This window comes from Rhinopithecus bieti, unplaced genomic scaffold (assembly GCF_001698545.2).
Source record: "Rhinopithecus bieti isolate Rb0 unplaced genomic scaffold, ASM169854v2 scaffold_40368, whole genome shotgun sequence".
Taxonomy (NCBI): domain Eukaryota; kingdom Metazoa; phylum Chordata; class Mammalia; order Primates; family Cercopithecidae; genus Rhinopithecus; species Rhinopithecus bieti.
The window spans coordinates 1,760,683-1,781,321 of NW_016817546.1; the positions used below are offsets into that span (position 1 = coordinate 1,760,683).

The 20,639-nt window shown below is 46.8% G+C and overlaps 1 protein-coding gene across 3 annotated transcripts in view; it reads left to right on the top strand.

Annotated features, from left to right (window-relative positions):
* The first annotated feature begins 17,001 nt into the window (after window positions 1-17,001).
* Window positions 17,002-20,639, top strand: part of UTS2 (urotensin 2) — a 6,467-nt gene continuing 2,829 nt past the window's right edge. The window contains exons 1-2 of one of the 3 annotated variants that reach the window (XM_017856085.1): window positions 17,002-17,186; window positions 19,557-19,670. In XM_017856085.1, coding sequence (XP_017711574.1) covers window positions 17,072-17,186; window positions 19,557-19,670 — 229 coding nt within the window. In that variant the 5' untranslated portion in view covers window positions 17,002-17,071. Of the gene's footprint in view, window positions 17,187-17,452; window positions 17,589-19,536; window positions 19,671-20,639 lie in introns of those variants that run through there. The other 2 variants (XM_017856083.1, XM_017856084.1) reach the window with 2 other exon arrangements.

The window sequence follows — 20,639 nt, forward strand, 5'->3', positions numbered from 1 at the left end:
GGACTCCATGCTTCTATACCATAGAGAGAGCACGTTGTGTTACGTAACTGATAAGTATACAAAGGAGCGGGAAGAGAGCAGGGCTGACCCTCACAGCTGCCCTTGTGTCCCACTCAACAGCGAGGATTTCACGAACATCAACTCAGACAAGAGCACACATGATGGCACCAGATCAAGACAAAGACAAGACCACTCTGCCTGCAATTTTGTCTGCTCAGATCAAAGCAAGAACATTGAAACAAAAAAATGATCCCTCATCACCTATCCTGGCTGATGTCAGTGATAGCTGGTTTTCTGCCAACAGTGGCCTTAGCCTCACACGGCTCTTTTAGCCTTTTAGGTGAGAATTATTAAGAGAGCCAAGCATAGAATCACCCCCTTCTTCCTGACGGCGTCCTGGATCCTCCCCCGAATCACCCAACTCAAGCCCAGACACTATAAGTCCTTTTGGATATTACTGAGAACTCCTCATGGTTACCTGTGGTTTTTGGTTTCATGAAACGAGTAAAAAAAACTCAATTTTGTTTGGCTATAAGTGTGCTCCTGGTGATCTTTGGCTAGAGAACGTTGACAATGGAAAAGTAATAAAGATCAAATGATTTGAGCAGAAACAATCGTTCAATATCCTTTGTTTTTAGGAACTTGAGGAGAGATTCTCTCCCTCTATCTCTACACTGGAGGACTCTGGTCAGCAAAAGGCCTTGAATGACCGTAAGGAGAACTTTGGAAATCAAAGCTTAGCTACTGTTTCAGTGGACAAGAAAGTTTTCTCACCTGAAAAATCAGATTCCTCTGTGAATTGTTAGGTCCTCGGATGCGCTACGCAGAATTACTCAGTTTGGTGATCAGATTGGAAATGGAATAGAGGTGTCAAGGGTACTGTCTTAGTTTGCTGGGGCTACCATAACAAACGAACCGACTGAGAGGCTTCAGCAACAGAAATGACATTTTTTGCAGTCCTGGAGGCTGGAAGTCCAAGATCAAGGTGTTGACAGGGCTGGTTCCCCCCAACAAGGCCTCTCTTGAGCTTGGCTTGTAGACGCCTTCTTCTCCCTGTGTCCTCACACGGTCGTCCCTCTGTGTGTCTGTGTCCTCATCTCCTCCCTATAAGGACACCAATCCTAATGGACCAGGGCCTCCCTTAATTTACTTGCCTATTTAAAGAGCTCGTCTCCAAATACAGCCACCTTTGAAGGAGCCGGGGGTTAGACCTTCAACATGTGAGTTTTGGGGGGACACAACTCAGCATGTAACAGTGATGTTCCATTATTTATGAGTTAAAGAGAAGAAATAGAAATGAAAACTGTCAAGTAAAATGAGCCAGCTGGCCCCGTTCAGCTCAGCATCCACTCTCCCTGCCGAGCCATCACACGGAGCACAGCTGTTGGGGCTTTCATTTCCATTTAACTTCACACCCGGCTCTCAGCAGCATTTAATATTCTCGGTAACTAAAAGTCTCTGGTAACAGTGATATGAGGAAAATGCTGGCTGAAGCCTTTCAGGCATCATTCAGGTGACATTTGAGTCATTTCCTTGGACCTCTCTCAATCGAACATCCTAGGTAATTGGATGAATCAGATCAATAAACAGAGCGGATATTTATTTCCACGTCAGCCTTCCTCTCTGCTGGCCATCACTCAGGTGCATGACACAGCCCCCGCTGGACTAGATCCAGACCCGGAACATCGCTCCTTGGCAGCCCATTCTTCTTTGTGCAGCAGCCTTTTAGGTCACCAGGATGGTGACGGACATTTCTGCAAGAAAAATGATGCCTGGAAGTTAAGCCTCAGCCCGTCTGTGGCTGCCCACAAGGTCCCTGAGAAAGGCGGCATTTTCAAGGCCCGTTTTTCAAAGTATGTTATAAAGACCTCGGCCTGTGGAACAGCACTCTTATCCCTAGGAATGCAGCCATTTCCGCACGTGCTCACCCCTATTTTGGGGAGTCATGGGCAGAGCCATGTGGTCCAACCTCACACAATTGTTTCTCTTGGGCACCTCCACAGTGGCGGTACCCCAGCCACCGGGGGCTGCCCGTGAAAGGGCTCAGTCACACACCTCCCACCTTCCCAGATGGTCAAGGTCATTTGAGGGGACGTCAAATACAGTGAAAGGAACCTACAGTCCTGCCAGACCTGGGTTCCCACTGCAGGCCCATCAAGGTCACCTGCAGGACCTTGGCAGACCTCTCTACCTTGGGCAGCCTCTGTCATCTGGAAAGCGGTGTTGCTGCAGTTCCGTGCCTCTTTCCTAGAGACACTGGGCATGTGCTGCCTGCCTTAGTCTGTCGGGGCTGGTATTACAGAATACCATAGAGTGGGAGCTTAAACAACGGACATTCATTTTTCACAGTTTTGGAGGCTGCAAAGTCTAAGATCAAGGTACCGTCAGATTTGGTGTCTGTTTTTCAGATGGTGGCCTTCTTTCTTCCTGTGTCCTCACAAGGCAGGGAGAACTCTCTTGTCTCTTCCTGTTTTTATAAGGGCACTAATTCCATCATGGGGGCCCCACCCTTATGATCTGATCTACCTCCAATCACCTCCCAACAGTCCCATCTGCAAATACCATCTCACTGGGAACTAGGGCTTCAATGTATGAATTTGGAGGACATATTTAGACCATGGCACTGCCCCTAGAATGCACAGAGCCCTGGGACACCTGCATAAATGTTGATACCATCATCATTATCCCACTGATAGAGAACATGCCAAGGCCACCTAGGTTGTTTGCTCACTGCCACACAGGGCGACAGGGATGTGGGCCTTCTGGCCCTCACGGGTGAAGACAGGCTTGTGGACTGTGGTGGGTGTGTCTGTTGGGCTGGCTGGGCCCTCACTGCCCCCACAGACCCCTGGGGGTACCCTTGACAAGTCAGTTCCCTGATGTCCACACTCCCTGTTACCCCACAGGGCCGAGTGCTTGCGGTTGCCTCAATAGATGTTGGTAGAAAGATTATAAAATTCCTCCTGTGAGTCTGAAGCAAAAATTAGGATTCTAAAACCCAAGCTCATCCTCCTGCAACTGGATGAGGCCTTATCTCTGGGTTGGATGAACATGTGCCCACAAGAAAGCCGTCACCCTATTTGCAATAAATCAGTACAGGCATTATCGTAGAGACTCTGCAGTGAAAGTGGAAAGGAACATGCATTAGGAGAAGGCTAACCCGGCAAGACACCCTCATTAACAAAATTGTCAGAGCACAGAAAAGCAGAAGACAGCCTTTTTTTGTGGATGTGCTGGCAGAACTATGCATTCTTGTTCAGGATGTAGAAGCTATTGTGCAGGGAGAGAAGCAACATTTTGAAAGTGTGAGCTATTTTGTGCTAATCCTCTTCTAATTTTTTTTTTCTTGGTCTGATTTAACACATCTTCATTGCAACCAGCTGTATGAGTATGCTTGGGCTACTGTAACAAAATACCACAGACTTGGGGAGCTTAAACAACAGAGACTTACTTTCTTAGGTTTATTTATTTATTTATTTATTTTCGAGATGAAGTCTTGCTCTGTCGCCCAGGCTGGAGGGCAGTGGCGCGATCTCACCTCACTGCAGCCTCCACCTCCCGGGTTTAAGCGATTCTCCTGCCTCAGCCTCCCAAGTAGCTGGGACTACAGGTTCCCGCCACCAGGCCTGGATAATTTTTCTATTTTTATTAGAGATAGAATTTCACCATGTTGGCCAGGCTGGTCTCGAACTCCTGACCTCAAGGGATCCACTCGCCTAAGCCTCCCAAAGTGCTGGGATTACAGGCGTGAGCCACTGCGCCTGGCCTTCAGATTTGTTTTTTCGAGATCAGCGTGTCAGCAGGAGTGGCTTCCCTGAGGCCTCTTCTTGGCTTGTAAATGTTTGTCTTTTCCCTGTGTCTTCACATGGTCCTTTCTCCGTGTGCATGTGTGTCTGATGTGACTCTGTGTGACCAAATCTCCTTTTCCTATGAGGACACCAGGCCTATTGGATGAAGGGTCACCTGATTGACTCCATTTTTTTTTTTTTTTTTTTTTTTTTTTTTTTTGAGACAGAGTCTCGCTGTCGCCTAGGTTGGAGTGCAGTGGCGTGATCTCGGCTCACTGCAAGCTCAACCTCCCGGATTCATGCCATTCTCCTGACTCAGTCTCCCGAGTAGCTGGGACTACAGGCGCCCACCACCTCGCCTGGCTAGTTTTTTTTGTATTTTTTTTTTTTAGTAAGGACAGGGTTTCAGCATGTTAACCAGGATGGTCCCGATCTCCTGACCTCGTGATCTGCCCACCTCGGCCTCCCAAAGTGCTGGGATTACAGGTGTGAGCCACCACACCCGGCCGACCCCATTTTTATATTAATGATGTCCTTATAGGCCCTCTCTCCAAATACAGTCACATTCTGAAATACTGCAGCTTAGGACTTTGACACATAAATTTTGGGCCAACACAATTCAGTGCATGACACCAGGCAATACCTAATTGTGTTAAGTTCTTCCTATTTTGGGGATCCCCCTTTTTTTGCAAACAGAATCAATAATGTGTTTTAAACTTACTTAATTTCGGCCATACGCAGTGGCTTATGCCCGTAATCCCAGCACTTTGGGAGGCCAAAGCGGGCAGATCACCTGAGGTCAGGAGTTCAAGACCAGCCTGACCAACATGGTGAATCCCCGTCTCTACTAAAAATACAAACATTGGCTGGGTGTGGTGGTGCATGCCTGAAATCCAAGCTACTTGGGAGGCTGAGGCAGGAGAATCGCTAGAACCCAGGAGGCAGAGGTTGCAGTGAGCCAAGGTCGCACCACTCTTCTCCAGCCTGGGCAACAAGAGCAAAACTCTGTCTCAAAACACAAAAACAAAAACAAAAACAAAAACACTTACTTAATTTGATCATCAGTGATAGAGCCCTTTACAGGCCTGGTACTGTGGTCAGCCCTGGGGATGAAATGATGGTGGGGTTCAATGGGGTGACATGTCACAGCCCTAGCGTGGCACTGGCACTGGCATCACACGCTAGCCCTGAACTTCTATCCTGGGTGGAGGAGGCGGGCCAGCCTGCAGCGGTAGTAATCGCCTTCCCTCCTTTAGGCTCCCCGGGAGGGAGGAGGGGGAAAGCTCAGTGGAGCCCTTGGCTGCGTCTCGTCTCGGAGATAAGGTTGCGTTCTGTATGTCTCAAAAGCACCATGAGCAGAGGAGAAAGTGCAGGGCCTAGGATGGGTGTGGGTGGTGCCAAGGGACATGACTCTGAAGCTGGCGTGAAGTCCAGAGCTGAGCTGTCTGTGGTACTTTGTGATGGCAGCCTACACAAACACACACACCAGCCCTTGAATCCAGGCTGGCCTGGGGCCTCGTTGTGACCTGGAGAACGCGGTGGAAGCGCCTCGAGACACGCTGACACTTCCACTCTTGCCCTCCTGCTGCCCTGAGATGCCTTGTGAATTCTCCCAGGCAGACCCCCTGGGGGATGAGGCCATGTGGAGAGAGAGACCCCACTGCCAGCTGGCACCAGCCTCCAGATAGGCGACCCAGGTCGTCTTAGACAACTGGGGCCACATGAGTGACCCCGGGCCACAGCAGCCCCAACTGCTCACACACAGATAGAATCATGAACCAATTAAATGGTTGTTGTCTTAAGTCAATATATTTTGGTGGGGATGGGGGGTTCTTACGCAGCAATGGATAACTAGACATTAAATTGGGGTGGAAACTAAATAAAATAAATAAAAATAAGATAAAAATAAATACAGAGCCCATGCACCAGGCTAAAAGGATTTCCCAAAATGCATTCATTCAGTAAATGCCATTTGAGTGCCCACCAAGGTCAGGCACTGTTCTAGGCACTTGGGATACATCAGTTAGCAAAACAGACAGAGCTCTCTGCTTTCATGATAACCCCGATACACACAGTAAAAAATAAAACGTGGTAAGTGAGATGGGAGAACATTCTAAATAGACAGGGTGAGAGGAAATATAGGGGTAAAAGATGGCAGACTGCAATTTTAAATAATGGCTGTCAGACGGGCTTGGTGGCTCACGCCTGTAATCCCAGCGCTTTGGGAGTCCAAGGTGGGCAGATCACCTGAGGTCGGGAGTTTGAGACCAGTCTGACCAACATGGAGAAACCCAGTCTCTACTAAAAATACAAAATTAGCCAGGCGCGGTGGTGCATGCCTGTAATCCCAGCTACTCGGGAGGCTGAGGCAGGAGAATCACTTGAACCCAGGAGGCGGAGGTTGCAGTGAGCTGAGATTGAACCATTGCACTCCAGCCTGGGTGACAAGAGCAAAACTTCATCTAAAATAAAATAAAATAAAACAAAATAAATAACGGCTGTCAGGGTAGGCCTTACTGGGAATGTTATCGCCTACTTACCTGAGGAGAGACTAAAAGGAGGTGAACGCAGTACCCACACAGCTATTGGAGGGAGAGCATTGCAAGCAGAGGGAACAGCCAGTGCAAAGGTCCTGCTGTAGTTTGGAAATTGAAAATTGATCCTCAGTGTTGGAGGTGGCTCTAATGGGAGGTGTTTGGGTCATGGGGGTGGACCCTGATGAATAGATGAATGCCCTCCCTGGGGTGCAGGGCGGTCAGTGAATTCTTGCTCTGTTAGTTCCTGAGAGAACTGGTTGTTAAGAGAGCCTGGCCCCTCCCCTCTCTCTGTTGCTTCCTGTCCTGCTATGTGGTCTCTGCACACACCAGCTCCCCCTTGCCTTCTGCCATCAGTGCCCTCACCAGAAGCAGATGCCAGCGCCATGCTTCCTGTACAAGCTGCAGAACTGTGAGCCAAATAAGCCTCCTTTCTTAATATTAAGGTTGGTGCAAAATTAATTGCAGATTTTTGCCGTTGAAAGTAATGGCAAAAATCGCAATTAATTTTGCACCAACCTAATAATTTAAGCCTCAGGTATTCTTTACAGCAACAGTAAATGGACTTAGGCCCAAATATAGGAGCATGCAGGAGACGTGGTGGGAGAACTGCAGGAGGAGAGGCCTGGCCCAGCAGGCTCATGGTGAGGGCTTTGCTTTTCTCAGAAGAAAGGGGTCTTTTAGGCCGGGCGCGGTGGCTCACACCTGTAATCCCAGCACTTTGGGAGGCCGAGGTGGGTGGATCACCTGAGGTCAGGAGTTCAAGAATTAGCCGGGCGTGATGGCAGGCACCTGCCATCCCAGCTACTCAGGAGGCTGAGGCAGGAGAATCGCTTGAACCTGGGGCACGGAGATTCCAGTGAACCGAGATTACGCCATTGTACTCCAGCCTGGTAACAGAGTGAGACTCCATCTCAGAAAAAAAAAAAAAAAAAAAAAAAAGAGGTCTTTGATTAGAAACCAGTATTCTGACCATCGGCACCTGGGGGAATCCTGAAGTCCAAAAGCTGCTTGTCACCAAAGTAGAAATATGAACAGAGTTTGCCCTCACATGTTCTTCACGCTCCACGCCACCTGCCAGACGCTGTGCTAATCCACCTCTGGGGACCTGCTTGCTTCCACCTTTTGTCCCAGGGAAAGGGGACTGTTTTCTGAGGGACGGGGCAGTGGTAGGCACCAAGCCTGGCTGCCTGGGGCCAGGCTCAGCTCTACCACTCACTAGCATTGGCCTGGGGCCTGCTGCGGAGGCTGCTGTGAGGACACTGTATGCAGAAGGCAAATCAGGTCAAGCCCACCCCAAGAAGACCCAGCTACGTGATCGCCTTTATTGAACCATCTCTCTCGTGACACCAGAGCGTCTTCCAGCTGCCGGCCCTCTTCTCTGCCCCCTTTCCAGCAAGACTCTGCCAAAGACTTGGTGCTCATGGTTTCCACCTTTCTCCTCCTTTTGTTTCCTGAACCCACCCCAACCAGACTTTCAACCCCCTAGGCCACAAAAACAACTCTTGTCAAAGTTGCCAGCATTCAGCTGCCTTCCTGACCTCTCTCCCAGGGGTTTAAAACAGGCAGCCCAAACCAACACTTCCAAACCAAGTCACTGACGATCCCCTCCACCCTTTTCCAAACTCATTGCACAGTTTGGTTACAGGTAACATCACCTTGCCAGGTTCTCCCAGCACTCCCGCAAGTACTGGCGCCTCTTCCTTCAAAACAGATGCAGGGATCTGACCCCTTCACAAAGGCTGAAGTGAGCCTTTTTTTTTTTTTTTTTTTTTTTTGAGACAAGGCCTTGCTCTGTCACCCAGGCTAGAGTGCAGTAGCACAATCTTGGCTCACTGCAACCTCTGCCTCCTGGGTTCAAGCAAGTCTCATGCCTCAGCCTCCCAAGTAGCTGGGATTACAGGTGTCCACCACCATGCCCAGCTAGTTTTTGTATTTTTAGTGAGACTGGGTTTCACCATGTTGGCAGGCTGGTCTCGAACTCCTGATCTCAAGTGATCTTTCTGCCTTGGCCTCCCAAAGTGCTGGGATTACAGGTATAAGCCACTAGGCCCAGCCTGGAGCAAGCCTTTTAAACATAATTCGGTCCAACCATGGTGGCTTATGCCTGTAATCCCAGCACCTTGGGAGGCTGAGGCAGGAGGATGGCTTGAGCCCAGGCATTTGAGGCTGCAGTAATTAGTGATCACACCACTGTGCTCCAGCCTGGGCAACAGAGCGAGGCCTTGTCTCGAAAAATAATAATAATAGAAATAAAACGCAATTTAGATTGTGCCATACTGTTCTTCAAAATGGACCTGCTACCTCATTTTAAAACGGAAATTCCCTACAGTCGCTTCCAGAGCCTATGTGACCTGCCTTTCTGCATCGCTCTGGCCTCAACTCCCACCCTTCTCCCCCTTGAGCCCTCTGAACCACACGGGCCTCCTGGCCGCTCCTCAAACAGGCCTAGTACAATCCCACCACAGGGTCTTTGCACTCGCTGCTCCATCTGCCTGGAGGCTCTTCCTCTCAGCTAGCTGTGAGGCTCTCCACGTTTCCTGCAAGCCTATGCTGACCCTCTCCAGGAGAAGAGCCCCTCCATCCCATCACCCATCTGAACCTACTCAGTTCTCTGTGGCATTGATCACCACCTGACACTGAACATAAACTTGGTGAGGCTTTGTCTGTTTTGTTCATTGCTACGTCCCTAGTACCCCACACAGTCCCTGGCACATGCTCAATGTTTGCTGAATGAGTGAGTGAACAACATTACTCACTGTTTAACGAACACTCTTTTTGTCTCCTTATTGCTATATATATATGTATGCACAGACACACACACACATATACACACACACCTCTCTCTCTCTCTCTGTGTATGTATATATACACATATATACGTATATACACACATATATATACATACATATACACACACACACACACACACACACAGAGACAGGATCTCGCTCTGTCACCCAAGCTGGCATGCAGTGGTTCAATCTTGGCTCACGGCAGCCTCCTACTCCTGGGATCAGGCCATCCTCCCACCTCAGCCTCCTGAGTAGCTGGGACTACAGGTGCATGCAACCGTGCCTGGCTAATTTTTCATATTTTTTGTAGAGACAGGGTTTTGCCATGCTGCCAAGACTGGTCCCGGACTCCTGGGCTCAAGTAATCTGCCCGCCATGGCCTCTCAAAGTACTGAGATGACAGGCATGAACCACCATGCCCAGGCTTCTCATTGCTACTAAATAACAACACCCCAGATTCCTCGATAGGGTCATGTGACATAGCCCCACTGCTCTCTGGTTTTATCCGGCTATGTCTAGTCCTTGGCAAACATGCTGGGTGCATGGCTCAGGCTGTTCCCTCATCTGACTCCAGGGCCTTTGCACTCACTGTTCCGTCTGCCTGGAGGCTCTTCCTCTCAGCTAGCTTCGAGGCCCTCTTCACGTTTCCTGCAAGCCTAGGCTGACCCTCTGCAGGAAAAGAGCCTCTCCTGTGAAGCCCCCACCATCTCTTGAGGGGACCAGCACTGGGCCTGTGACCCCCAGGCGTTATTGCTGCAGCTGACAGATGAGGCATTCAGTGGTCGCTTAAGCCAAATGGTTATCTGAAATATAGGTGACGAGAAACGAAATCTAGAATTCATGTCGATTAGATTAAATTAAAAATTTAACATAAATTAAAGGTCTATCTGAGAGCCTCCAACCTATGATTTTCCATTAACACAAATAAGAATGGACCCCGATGATGTCTGCAGGAAGTTCAGAAGTCCAGTGTCAGTTGAATATAAGCTGCCCTGGTTTCAGGCATCCTGAACTTCTCTGGACCCAAGTCTGCCCATAAAAATGGTACAAACATTGCAGTATTCGAAGCACACACAAGCATATTCCTCACAGATCACCCCAAATTATGATATTTATTTGGCAATCGGTGAATAGGCTTTAAATATTTGGCAAAGTCAATTCCTATCAATTTCTCTTCATGGACTCCTCACAGCGGAGGAGAATCAACATCACCTCATGTTCAGAAGTTATGACCAGCTGGGCACGGTGGCTCACACCTGTAATCCTATCACTTTGGGAGGCTGAGGCAAGTGGATCACTTGGGGCTAGGAGTTTGAGACCAGCCTGGTGAACATGGTGAAGCCCTGTCTCTACTAAAGATACAGAAATTAGCTAAGTGTGGTGGTGCACACCTATAATCCCAGCTACTCGGGAGGCTGAGGCGTGAGAATAGAGACTCACTTGAACCCCGGAGATGGTGGTTGCAGTGAGCTGAGATCGTACCACCGCACTCCAGCCTGGGTGACAGAGTGAGGCTCTATGTCAAAAACAATAATAATAAGTTACTAGAAGTTATGATCATATTATACAAGGGCAAAAGTATCAGCAGGGAGAGGGAGTTTACATCAATTTCAAAACAAAAACTGAAAAGAGGTTTGTACTTTTTATGACACGCTTATCCAGCGGATAGGAGTCCTCCATGGACAAAAGCCACCCCAAATATTAATGGTTTACTTCTTTATGACACACAGAAAATGCTCCTGTCTTTTCAGAATGTACTTTGTTTGCAGTTAATTAGAGGAATCCCACCTCTCGGGGTGGTAGTTGTTCATGTACGTCCTGGCACAGATGTGAAGCCATGCTGCTTAATGCAAGGGCCATTAGAGTGGAATGACGTGCTCAGTACATTTCTGGGACAAGGTGACACTGTCATTGATGGTCTGTTGAAGGAAAGAAGCTAATTTTCTTTTAAGCGTAAGCCTTTAGGAGTAACTTAATTAGGCCATGCTGTAAAACCATCACTAATAACTGTCAGAAGTACCCCCTGAGTCACCAGGGAATGACAAAGCTTGGCAAACAGCCTCTTCCTTGGAGCCCAGGAGTTCACCTCCCACCTCATTTTGAAATGGTCCTCACAGGTCTTCAAAGTCTCCCTCTCTCTTGGCCCGAGTCCCTGCTTCCTCTTGGTGAGACTTCATGAGTGCTTTACACATATATAAACACGCATGCGCATAAACATGCACATGCAATACACAGACAATGTAAAACAATTTTTTTTTCTTTTTTTTTGAGACTGGGTCTCACTCTGTTGCCCAGGCTGGAATGCAATGGCATGATCACAGCTCACTGCAGCCTCAACCTCCCAGACTTAAGTGATCCTCCCACCTCAGCCTCCCAAGTGGCCCAGACCACAGGTGCACAATTGCTCCCGGCTAAGTTTTGTATTTTTTGTAGAGACAGGGTCTCACTGTGTTGCCTAGGCTTGTCTCAAACTCCTGGGTTTGGCGATCTTCCTGCCTCAACATCCCAAAGTGCTAGGATTACAGGCGTGAGCCACCATGCTCCACCAAAGAAAAAAATCTCTTTATTTTCAATTCTGTAAAATGACACCACCAGTGCTTGCCCACAAGCTCATCTTTTTTTTTTTTTTAACATAGTAGTAACTACCTGATATTCTAGTTCTTTTATTATATTTTCCAAGTTTTTAAAATCTTTTAGTCACTATTTTAATGATTACTAAAATTAGATTTTTACACTTAATGCACTTATTTTGGGCATTGAGGCCAAAAGGCAGAATTACAGGAGAGATGGGGGATTGTGGGGAGAGCAAGGGTGAGTAGGGAGAGGAAGGGGGGAAGGGGGGCGAGTCAAGTCACTGAGGGCAGAGGGCAGAGGTCAGAAGGCCAGCGGGATCCTGGTCCCTGCTCCTCCACTTTTCCTGGGATTCTGGAAGCTATCCAGTGTCTCCAACATGCTTCGTTTTCTTTCTTTCTTTCCTTTCTTTCTTTTTTTTTTTCTTTCTTTTCCTACAGTCTTCCTTTGTGGCCCAGGCTGGAGTGCTGTGGCACGATCTTGGCTCACTGCAACCCCCGCCTCCTGGGTTCAAGCGATTCTCCTGCTTCAGCCTCCCGAGTAGCTGGGATTACAGGTACCCACCACCACTCCCGGCTAATTTTTGTATTTTTAGTAGAGACAGGGTTTCACCATGTTGGCCAGGCTGGTCTCAAGCGCCTGGCCTCAGGTGATCCACCTGTCTCGGCCCCCCAAAGTGCTGGGCTTACAAGCGTGGGCCACCGTGCCCGACTGTTTTCTTAAATTGGACGGAGGTGGTTTCTCTTGGACGCTAGGTTCCGTCCTCTATCCGACCCTGCTTGGGGCCCGGGGGGTGCTGACAAATATCTGTCGAAAGAGTTAACGAGTCTTAAGTGATTTGAGCACTTTCCATCTTAGAGGACAGTGTGCGAGCACTCGCCCTGAGCACCCCTGCAGAGGCCTCCGGGCACTCGCACGCAGCCAGCCTGGGCCTTCAGGAAGGTTCCCCAGCTGTCAGCAGCAGGGGCCCCCCAGGGACTCTCTTCACTTGCTTTATTTGCCCTCACAGGAATCTTCTTTCGGTTCGTCTTCCTCGGAGGCCACGCTTCCCGACTTCTTTCACTAGAGGCTCCACACTCCACTCACTGCTGAACCGATGGCTGCCCTGTTCCTTTCGGTTCCTGCTCAGATGCCCCTTTCCCAGGGCGTCCTGAGGGCTCTCTCTGAAATCACACTTGCCCTGACCACCTGCCCCTGTATTGTCTCCCTGTTACTGCTCTTCATAGCAATAAACTATTCCTACGGCATATGTTAATGTTGTTGTCTATTGCCTCCAGTCAGGAAGTTCATGAGAGTAGAAACTTTTTATTTTGTTCACTGTTCTTTTCCCTGAACAGAGACTCCCATAGGGCTGGTGCCCCACTCACTGATTCAACAAATATTTATCGAGTCTGCCTACTGTAAAGGATAAATACATAAGATAGTGCGATAGCCAGGTGCAGAGGCTCCCACCTGGAATCCCAGCAATTCACGGGGCTGAGGCATGAGAATCTCTTGAGCCTAGGAGTTTGAGACTAGCCTGGGCAACATAGCAAGACCCTGTCTGTATAAAAAATAAAAAAGCCATGCATGGTGGCTTGCGCCTGCAATCCCAGAGGGTTGGAAGGCTGAGGCTGAGACAGGAGGATTGCTTGAGGTCAAGATTTTGAGACCAGCCTGGGCAACACAGTGAGACCCCATCTGTAAAAAAAAAAAAAAAAAAAAAGGAAAAAAAATTAGCTGGGCATGGTGGCATGTGCCTGTGGTTCCAGCTATTTGGAAGGCCAAGGTAGAATTGCTTGAGCCTGGGAGGTCAAGGCTGCAGTGAGCCATGATCATGCCACTGAACTCAAGCCTGGGTGACAGAGTGAGATCTTGTCTTAAAATAATAATAATAATAATGGCCCGATGTGGTGGCTCACACCTGTAATCCCAGCACTTTGGGATGCTGAGGAAGGTGGATCACTTAAGACCAGGAGTTCAAGACCAGCCTGGCTAACATGGTGAAACCTTATCTCTGCTAAGAATACAAAAAATTAGCTGGGCGTGGTGGTGCACGCCTGTAATCCCAGGTACTTGGGAGGCTGAGGCAGGAGAATTGCTTGAACCCAAGAGGCAGAGGTTGCAGTGAGCCGAGATTGCACCATTGCACTCCAGCCTGGGTAACAGAGTGAGACTCTGTCTCAAAAAAAAATGATAATGATAATAATAATAATAATGTGCTAGAAGGAGCTGTGATGTGGAAAATTCAGAGTAAGGCAAAAGTAGATGGGGGTGGGTGGGCCTGAAAAGGCCTCATGTAAAGGGAATATTCTGGCAAACACTTGATGACGGTGAGGGAAGAGCTATGCACCTGTCAGGGAAGGTGCATTCCGGGCAGACGGGTCAGCCAGTGCAAAGGCCCTGCGGCAGAAGTGTGCTTATGAAGCAGCCAGGAGTTGAGAATGGCTGGAGTGGAGAATGCTGGGGAGAAGTAGTATTAGGAGAGGTCAGACATGGAATGAGGTAGCAATGGAGATTTTTTTACATCAATAAAATGCACCCATTTTAAATGATGGGTTTTGACCCATGTATAAATCCATATAACCATTGCCTTGATCAAGTTATAGAACATTTTCATCACCCCTAAAAGTTCCCTTGTCTCCCTGTAATCCATTCCCCCATCTCCCATCCCAGGCCCCAGGTAACTGTGTTGCTAGAAATTCCTGTTGCTCCTTGTGAAGAATTTCATTTAAATGGAATCATGTAATACATGCTCTTCTGGACCTGGCTTATTTTGCTCGGTAGAAAGTCTCTGAGATTCATCCATGTGGTTCCAGTTATTTGGAAAGCCAAGGTAGATTTGCTTGAGCCTGGAAGGTCAAGGCAGCAGTGAACCATGATCATGCCACTGAACTTGAGCCTGGGTGACAGAGTGAGATCCTATCTTAAAATAATAATAATAATTATAATAGTAATAAAAATGGCCAGATGTGGTGACTCACACCTGTAATCCTAGCACTTTGGGAGCCTGAGGCAGGTGGATCACTTAAAGCCAGGAGTTCAAGACCAGCCTGAAGTCCTTTTCAAACCTTTTGTTTGAATGGCATGATCTCAGCTCACTGCAACCTCCACCTCCCAGGTTCAAACTATCCTCCTGCCTCAGCCTCCCGAGTAGCTTCCATGTGGGTTTATGAATGGTTTCTTTGTTTTGCTGTACAGAATTCCATTGTGTGAGACGGCACAGCTGCTTTACCCATGCACCTGTTGAAGGACATTTGGGTGGTTTCCAGCTTTTCACTATTATGAATAAAGCTGCTATGAAGGTTTACCTGTGTACAAATGACTTGGTATATACCTAGAAGAGGTATTTCTGGGCCGCACAGTTGGTGTATGTTTTCCTCAGGGCTTGTACCACTCACTTCCCATCCAACGTGTAAGCAGCCCAGGTGCCTCTTTATCTTCCCCAGGACATGTGGTATTGTCAGTCTTTCCAATGGCGGCCATAATGGTGGGCATGGCAGCAGCACCTTGTGATGGTAATCTGTGTTCCTCTGATGACTAATGATATATTTTTTTTTCCCCTGTGCTTAGAGCTACTTTCATATCTTCTCTTGTGAAGTCTTTTTCAAACCTTTTGTCACATTCTATCGCCCAGGCTGGAATACAGCAGCATGATTTCAGCTCACTGCAACCTCCGCCTCCCAGGTTCAAGTTATCCTCCTGCCTCAGCCTCCCGAGTAGCTGTGACTACAGGTGCTTGCCACCATGCCTGGCTAATTCTTTTATTTTCTGTAGAGAGGGGGTTTCACCATGTTGGCCAGGCTTGTCTCAAACGCTTGGCCTCAGGTGATCTACCTGCCTCGGCCTCCCAAAGTGCTGGGATTCCAGTGACCTGTGCCCTGCTCAGCCTTTTCATTTTCTTACCAGTATCTTGAGCAAACATTTCTAATTTTGATAAAGTCCAGTTTATCAATTTTGTTCATTTATCTATTGATTGATTTACAAAAATGGAATCTATGGTATACAGCATGACTTGTTTGTTTGTTTGTAGATGGAGTTTCGTTCTTGTCACCCAGGCTGGAGTGCAGTGGTGCGGTCTCGGCTCACTGCAACCTCTGCCTTCCAGGGTCAAGCAATTCTTCTGCCTCAGCCTCCCGAGTAGTTGGGATTACAGGTGCCTGCCACCACGCCCGGCTAATTTTTGTATTTTTAGTAGAGACGGGGTTTCACCATGTTGGCCAGGCTGGTCTTGAGCTCCTGACCTCAGGTGATCCACCTGCCTCGGCCTCCCAAAGTGTGGGATTACAGGCATGAGCCACTGGGCCTGGCCCATCATGATGTTTCGATACATTGTGGAATGGCTGAATCAAGCAAATTCACATGCGTATTACTTCACATTCTTAGCATTTTTTTGTGATGAAAACACAAAATTGATTTTTAGAAATCTTCAACTGTACATTGTTATTAATCAGAGTCACCCTGAGTTACATAGATCTCTTAAATTTTTTTTGTCTCAATTTTTTTCCTGTATGATTTGTGTCTCGTCTAAGAAATATTTGCCTAACCTGAGGTTGTGAAGGTGTTCATGGGTTTTTCCCCTAGTAGTTCTATCATTGCATTGTAACCTTTTTTTTTCTTTTTTCTTTTTGAGACAGGATCTCGCTCTGACACTCAGGCTGTAGTGCAGTGGGGTGATCTTGGCTCACTGCAGCCAAGATCTTCCAGGCTAAAGTGATACAGGCATGCACTACCACACCTGGTTAATTTTTATATTTTTGGTAGAGACAGTGTTTCTCTATGTTGCCCAGGCTGGTCTTGAACTCTAAGCTCAAGTAATCCTCCTGCCTCAGCCTCCCGAAGTGCTGAAATTATAGGCTTGAGCCACGGTGCCTGGCCTATCTTTGTAACTTTTGTGTTTAGGTCCACAGAAAGTTTTGAGCAAAGAATTACCGTGATCGGACTTACACAGATGACTCTGGCATCACTCTGCTGTGCTGAGCCTGTGGCGGGCCCGAAGGCAGACTTCAGGACACTGGTCAGGAGACCTTTCCACCCATCTGAGCTTGGACCAGCCTGGGCAGAGTACAGTTGGGAGTAGAGGGCACATCTTGGAAATGTTTATCAGCGAGTTTTCTGGTGTAAGTCCTTCCTCCCTCCTTGCTGAGTAATCATCAACTTTATGAAGTTATTTCCTTTCTCTGAAGACTCAAGTGCTTGCAGCTTCACATGAGGCCATGTGTACGTACAGAATTGTCTTGAGCCTTGAGCAATGTTTGCTATGTATTTTAACTTTTCACTGCTTTAAAGGAAATAGCTGGTTTTAAGTTTTAATCCACAGATTGTCATTCTTCAGGGATGGCAGCCCCAAACACAACATGACAACTCGTCTACTCACCCATGAAAGATTAAAAAATGGAAATCAATGTATTTCATCTTATGCTCTGCGTCACTTCTGCTCGGACTCATAAATCCACATCTCTTTGCTTTGGCCACTTCAACTCATATCCAATCCTTTCTTTATTTCATGATTTATTGCTGTAAGTTAGCTCTTTTGCCAGATTTATAAACTCACTGTTCTTCATATAATACCTACTTTGTACACTAGGCAACAAGACAGTTAATTTATTGTCTATGACTTGTTACCTTGAAAAATTACATCAATGCAAAGTGATTGCCTTTTAGCCTCTGTAGCCAATAAATGCATTTTTTTTTTTTTGGAGAGGATGATGTGAGGTCATAGGATCATATATATAATCAGTGAGCAGAATGAGAAGGAGCGAGTTGAAAGTTCTCTACGACAGAAGCCAAGAAGGAAGACGTCTATCTCGTAGCAATCATGTATAAGCTGGCCTCCTGCTGTTTGCTTTTCATAGGATTCTTAAATCCTCTCTTATCTCTTCCTCTCCTTGACTCCGGGGAAGTATCCCTTCAACTCTCAGGTAAGATTTTTTTTTTCCCTTATGTTAGTCTTGAAAGAGCCTTTACCAGTCTTAAATTCAATGTTAGAGATAAGAATGGGATTCCTGTTCAAAGGAGTCTTGAGTCTTGTTCTATCAATAGTCCCAGCTTTGAAAAAGAATATTAAAGGATCCTTAAGGCACATTTTAGATGTAGTAATGGATACAGTTTTTTTTTTTTTCTCTCTCTCTCTCTATAATGTAAAAGGAGAAGAGGAGAATTGCTTATTTCATGTTACCTCTGTAGTTGAACCTCTTGTTTTGGGTGATATATATTTTTTTCCAATTTAAAAATTGCATGAAATTTAAAACATCATTACTTTTAGTTTTTACTTTAAACAAACTGGTTGAATGTAGCACTGGTTGTTCTAATTATAGATTAATAATGGATTTGTTTCACCTTATGTTTAAAACATCTGATATGTGTTCTATGAAACAAAAATGTTTACTAAAATGTTTTTAAATGACAAACTGGGGAGCTAGGGAGTTCACAGACTTCTGAGTATATTGATCATTTCCTTTTGATTTATGTTAATTCAGTGTAAGTCTGAGTTGAGTTAAAGAAATACGTATCAGTCAGGTAGGTTCTCATTTTGCCATTATCTTTCCATTTAGTTTAAGAAATGAGAAGGCTAATGCTTAGGGATTAGTTTCCATCAAAAACTTAACTAGATATAATCTTATCTTTAATCTTGAGTACTTCTAGGCTTTTTTTAAATAAAGAGAAAAAAAAAAACAAAACCCTCTTCTAAGCCAAGGATTTTATAGTTTCTAGTCTCTAAAAGTTCATCCCGAGCAGCTTTCTGATGATGGTCAAGCACTGTCATCAGGCACTGTCAACCAACTTCCCGAGTCACTGAGATGATCACTGACTGTCTTCTTAACAGTTAAACACAGGCATTAACTTTACTGAATCTCTGCTATTTACAAAGAAACAGCACACATCTCAAGATGAAATAAAAAATGAAAATATTCAGCTACTACTGTCATCTTAAAAACTTTACAAATAATCTAAGAAACTTAGCTGAAATGAGTGTAGCATCTCACACAAACTCGAAACAAGTGGCAGCTTATCTCAGAATTTGTTCTCATTGATTTCTCCAGAAATGAGCTTTCCTGTCAGCATGTATAGATGATCAAATTTTATAGATTTTTATTAACAGTCTTCAGAAGTGCTGTGAATGTGCTCAGATGCCTTTATGATGATCTGCTCACTGTCCTCCAATCAAGGTTGCAGCTATTTGTAAGCCTGCGGCACGCCGGTGCCACACATGGCCTCCCACCCTGACTCCCACAGCCTCGAATCGCAACACAGCAGCAGGTCTGCATTTACCACGCCTCACACGCACTTCATTTAGCACACTCCGGAGTGCCCTTTCCACACACCTTAAGCACACTTACTATGCATTCACATAGGGAACGCCACAATTAAGTTCCTTACTGATGATTTTGAAGCAGATTCTAAGTATAATAATTGTATTGAAATCTTGAAGTTCAGTAAGAGGTGATACCATCTTACTGGCTTTATAGGAAGACCGTAAACAATCTTCTTTTTCCTCTCCAATTTCACCACCCAAATATCTAAAAGCAAAAAGGCAGTAGGCAGCAGTAGATAAGCAGAAATGAGGGAGAGTCAGACGTTTTGAACCAAAATGGTTTTGAGACAGGCTGGGGCTCAGCCCTCAGCTCTTATTCAAGGCAATCGAGGGGCTTGGCGCATCACGCGGGCGTCAGGTCCACGTCTCCAGGCTTCCCGTTCCGCTGGCTGGCACATGGGCTGGTAGCATTTCCGCCTCTTTTAGAACACCACTGATGGCACATCGTGAACTTAGCGTTGGGCGTTTTTCTAGTGTTCATCTCCCTGTCTCTGGTACTCTCCAAAGGCACGAGGAACAGAAATAACCAACTGAAGGACGAACTGAATTCTAAGTATCTGCTTTTACTCTGTAGCACCTCATGAAGATGCGCGGTTAACTCCGGAGGAGCTAGAAAGAGCTTCCCTTCTGCAGATACTGCCGGAGATGCTGCTGGGTGCAGAAAGAGGGGACAGTCTCAGGAAAGCAGGTAAAATGCTTCTCATGTTTATAGCATGTCTGATTTAATTGCTACTGAACTTACCGTCTGTCCTCATCTAGAAGAGGTAGAGCCCTATTTTGGAATATAAAGATGAACTATATAAAATAATTAATTACCGATACTCTCCCCTCCCGACCTGTGCGACCTTCTTTTCCCCAGCAGCTCCTTGCACGCACCGTGCTCTTTGGTACCTCAGCGTTTTGTCTTTCTGTGTGGACTTTTATTTTTGGGGGCTAGGGGTTGGTGGTAATTATTCCAGCTTCCAGTGAGTGCAATTTAAAATCCTAGTTTCCCACTTACTGAAGCCTTCATCTTTCTGTACTCCAGTTTCTTAATCTATAATCAGGAATGATTACGTTTCCACCTCAGAAGGTAACTTGTGAAGAGTCAGTGAGTCAAGGCAAGTAAAATGCTCCTTGAGTCACACAGAAAGTAATTAATCAAATGTCAGCTTATTCCCCTGTGGCCACATTCCTCCAAGCATGGACACAAATGCTTAGGAAGTTCTAGAAACAAAATTGAGCCTTTTGCTGGGCACAGTGGTTCGTGCCTGTAATCCCAGCTCTTGGGGAGGCCGAGGTGGGTGGATCATTTGAAGTCAGGAGTTTAGGACCAGCCTGGCCAACATGGTGAAATCCCATCTCTACTAAAAATACAAGCATCAGGGCCGGGCGCAGTGGCTCATGCCTGTAATCCCAGCACTTTGGGAGGCTGAGGCGGGTGGATCACGAGGTCAGGAGATCGAGACCATCCTGGTGAACACGGCGAAACCCCGTCTCAACTAAAAATACAAAAAAATTAGCCGGGTGTGGTGGCGGGCGTCTGTAGTCCCAGCTACTCAGGAGGCTGAGGCAGGAGAATGGTGTGAACCCAGGAGGCGCCGGAGCTTGCAGTGAGCCGAGATCGCGCCACTGCACTCCAGCCTGGGCGACAGAGTGAGACTCCGTATCAAAAAAA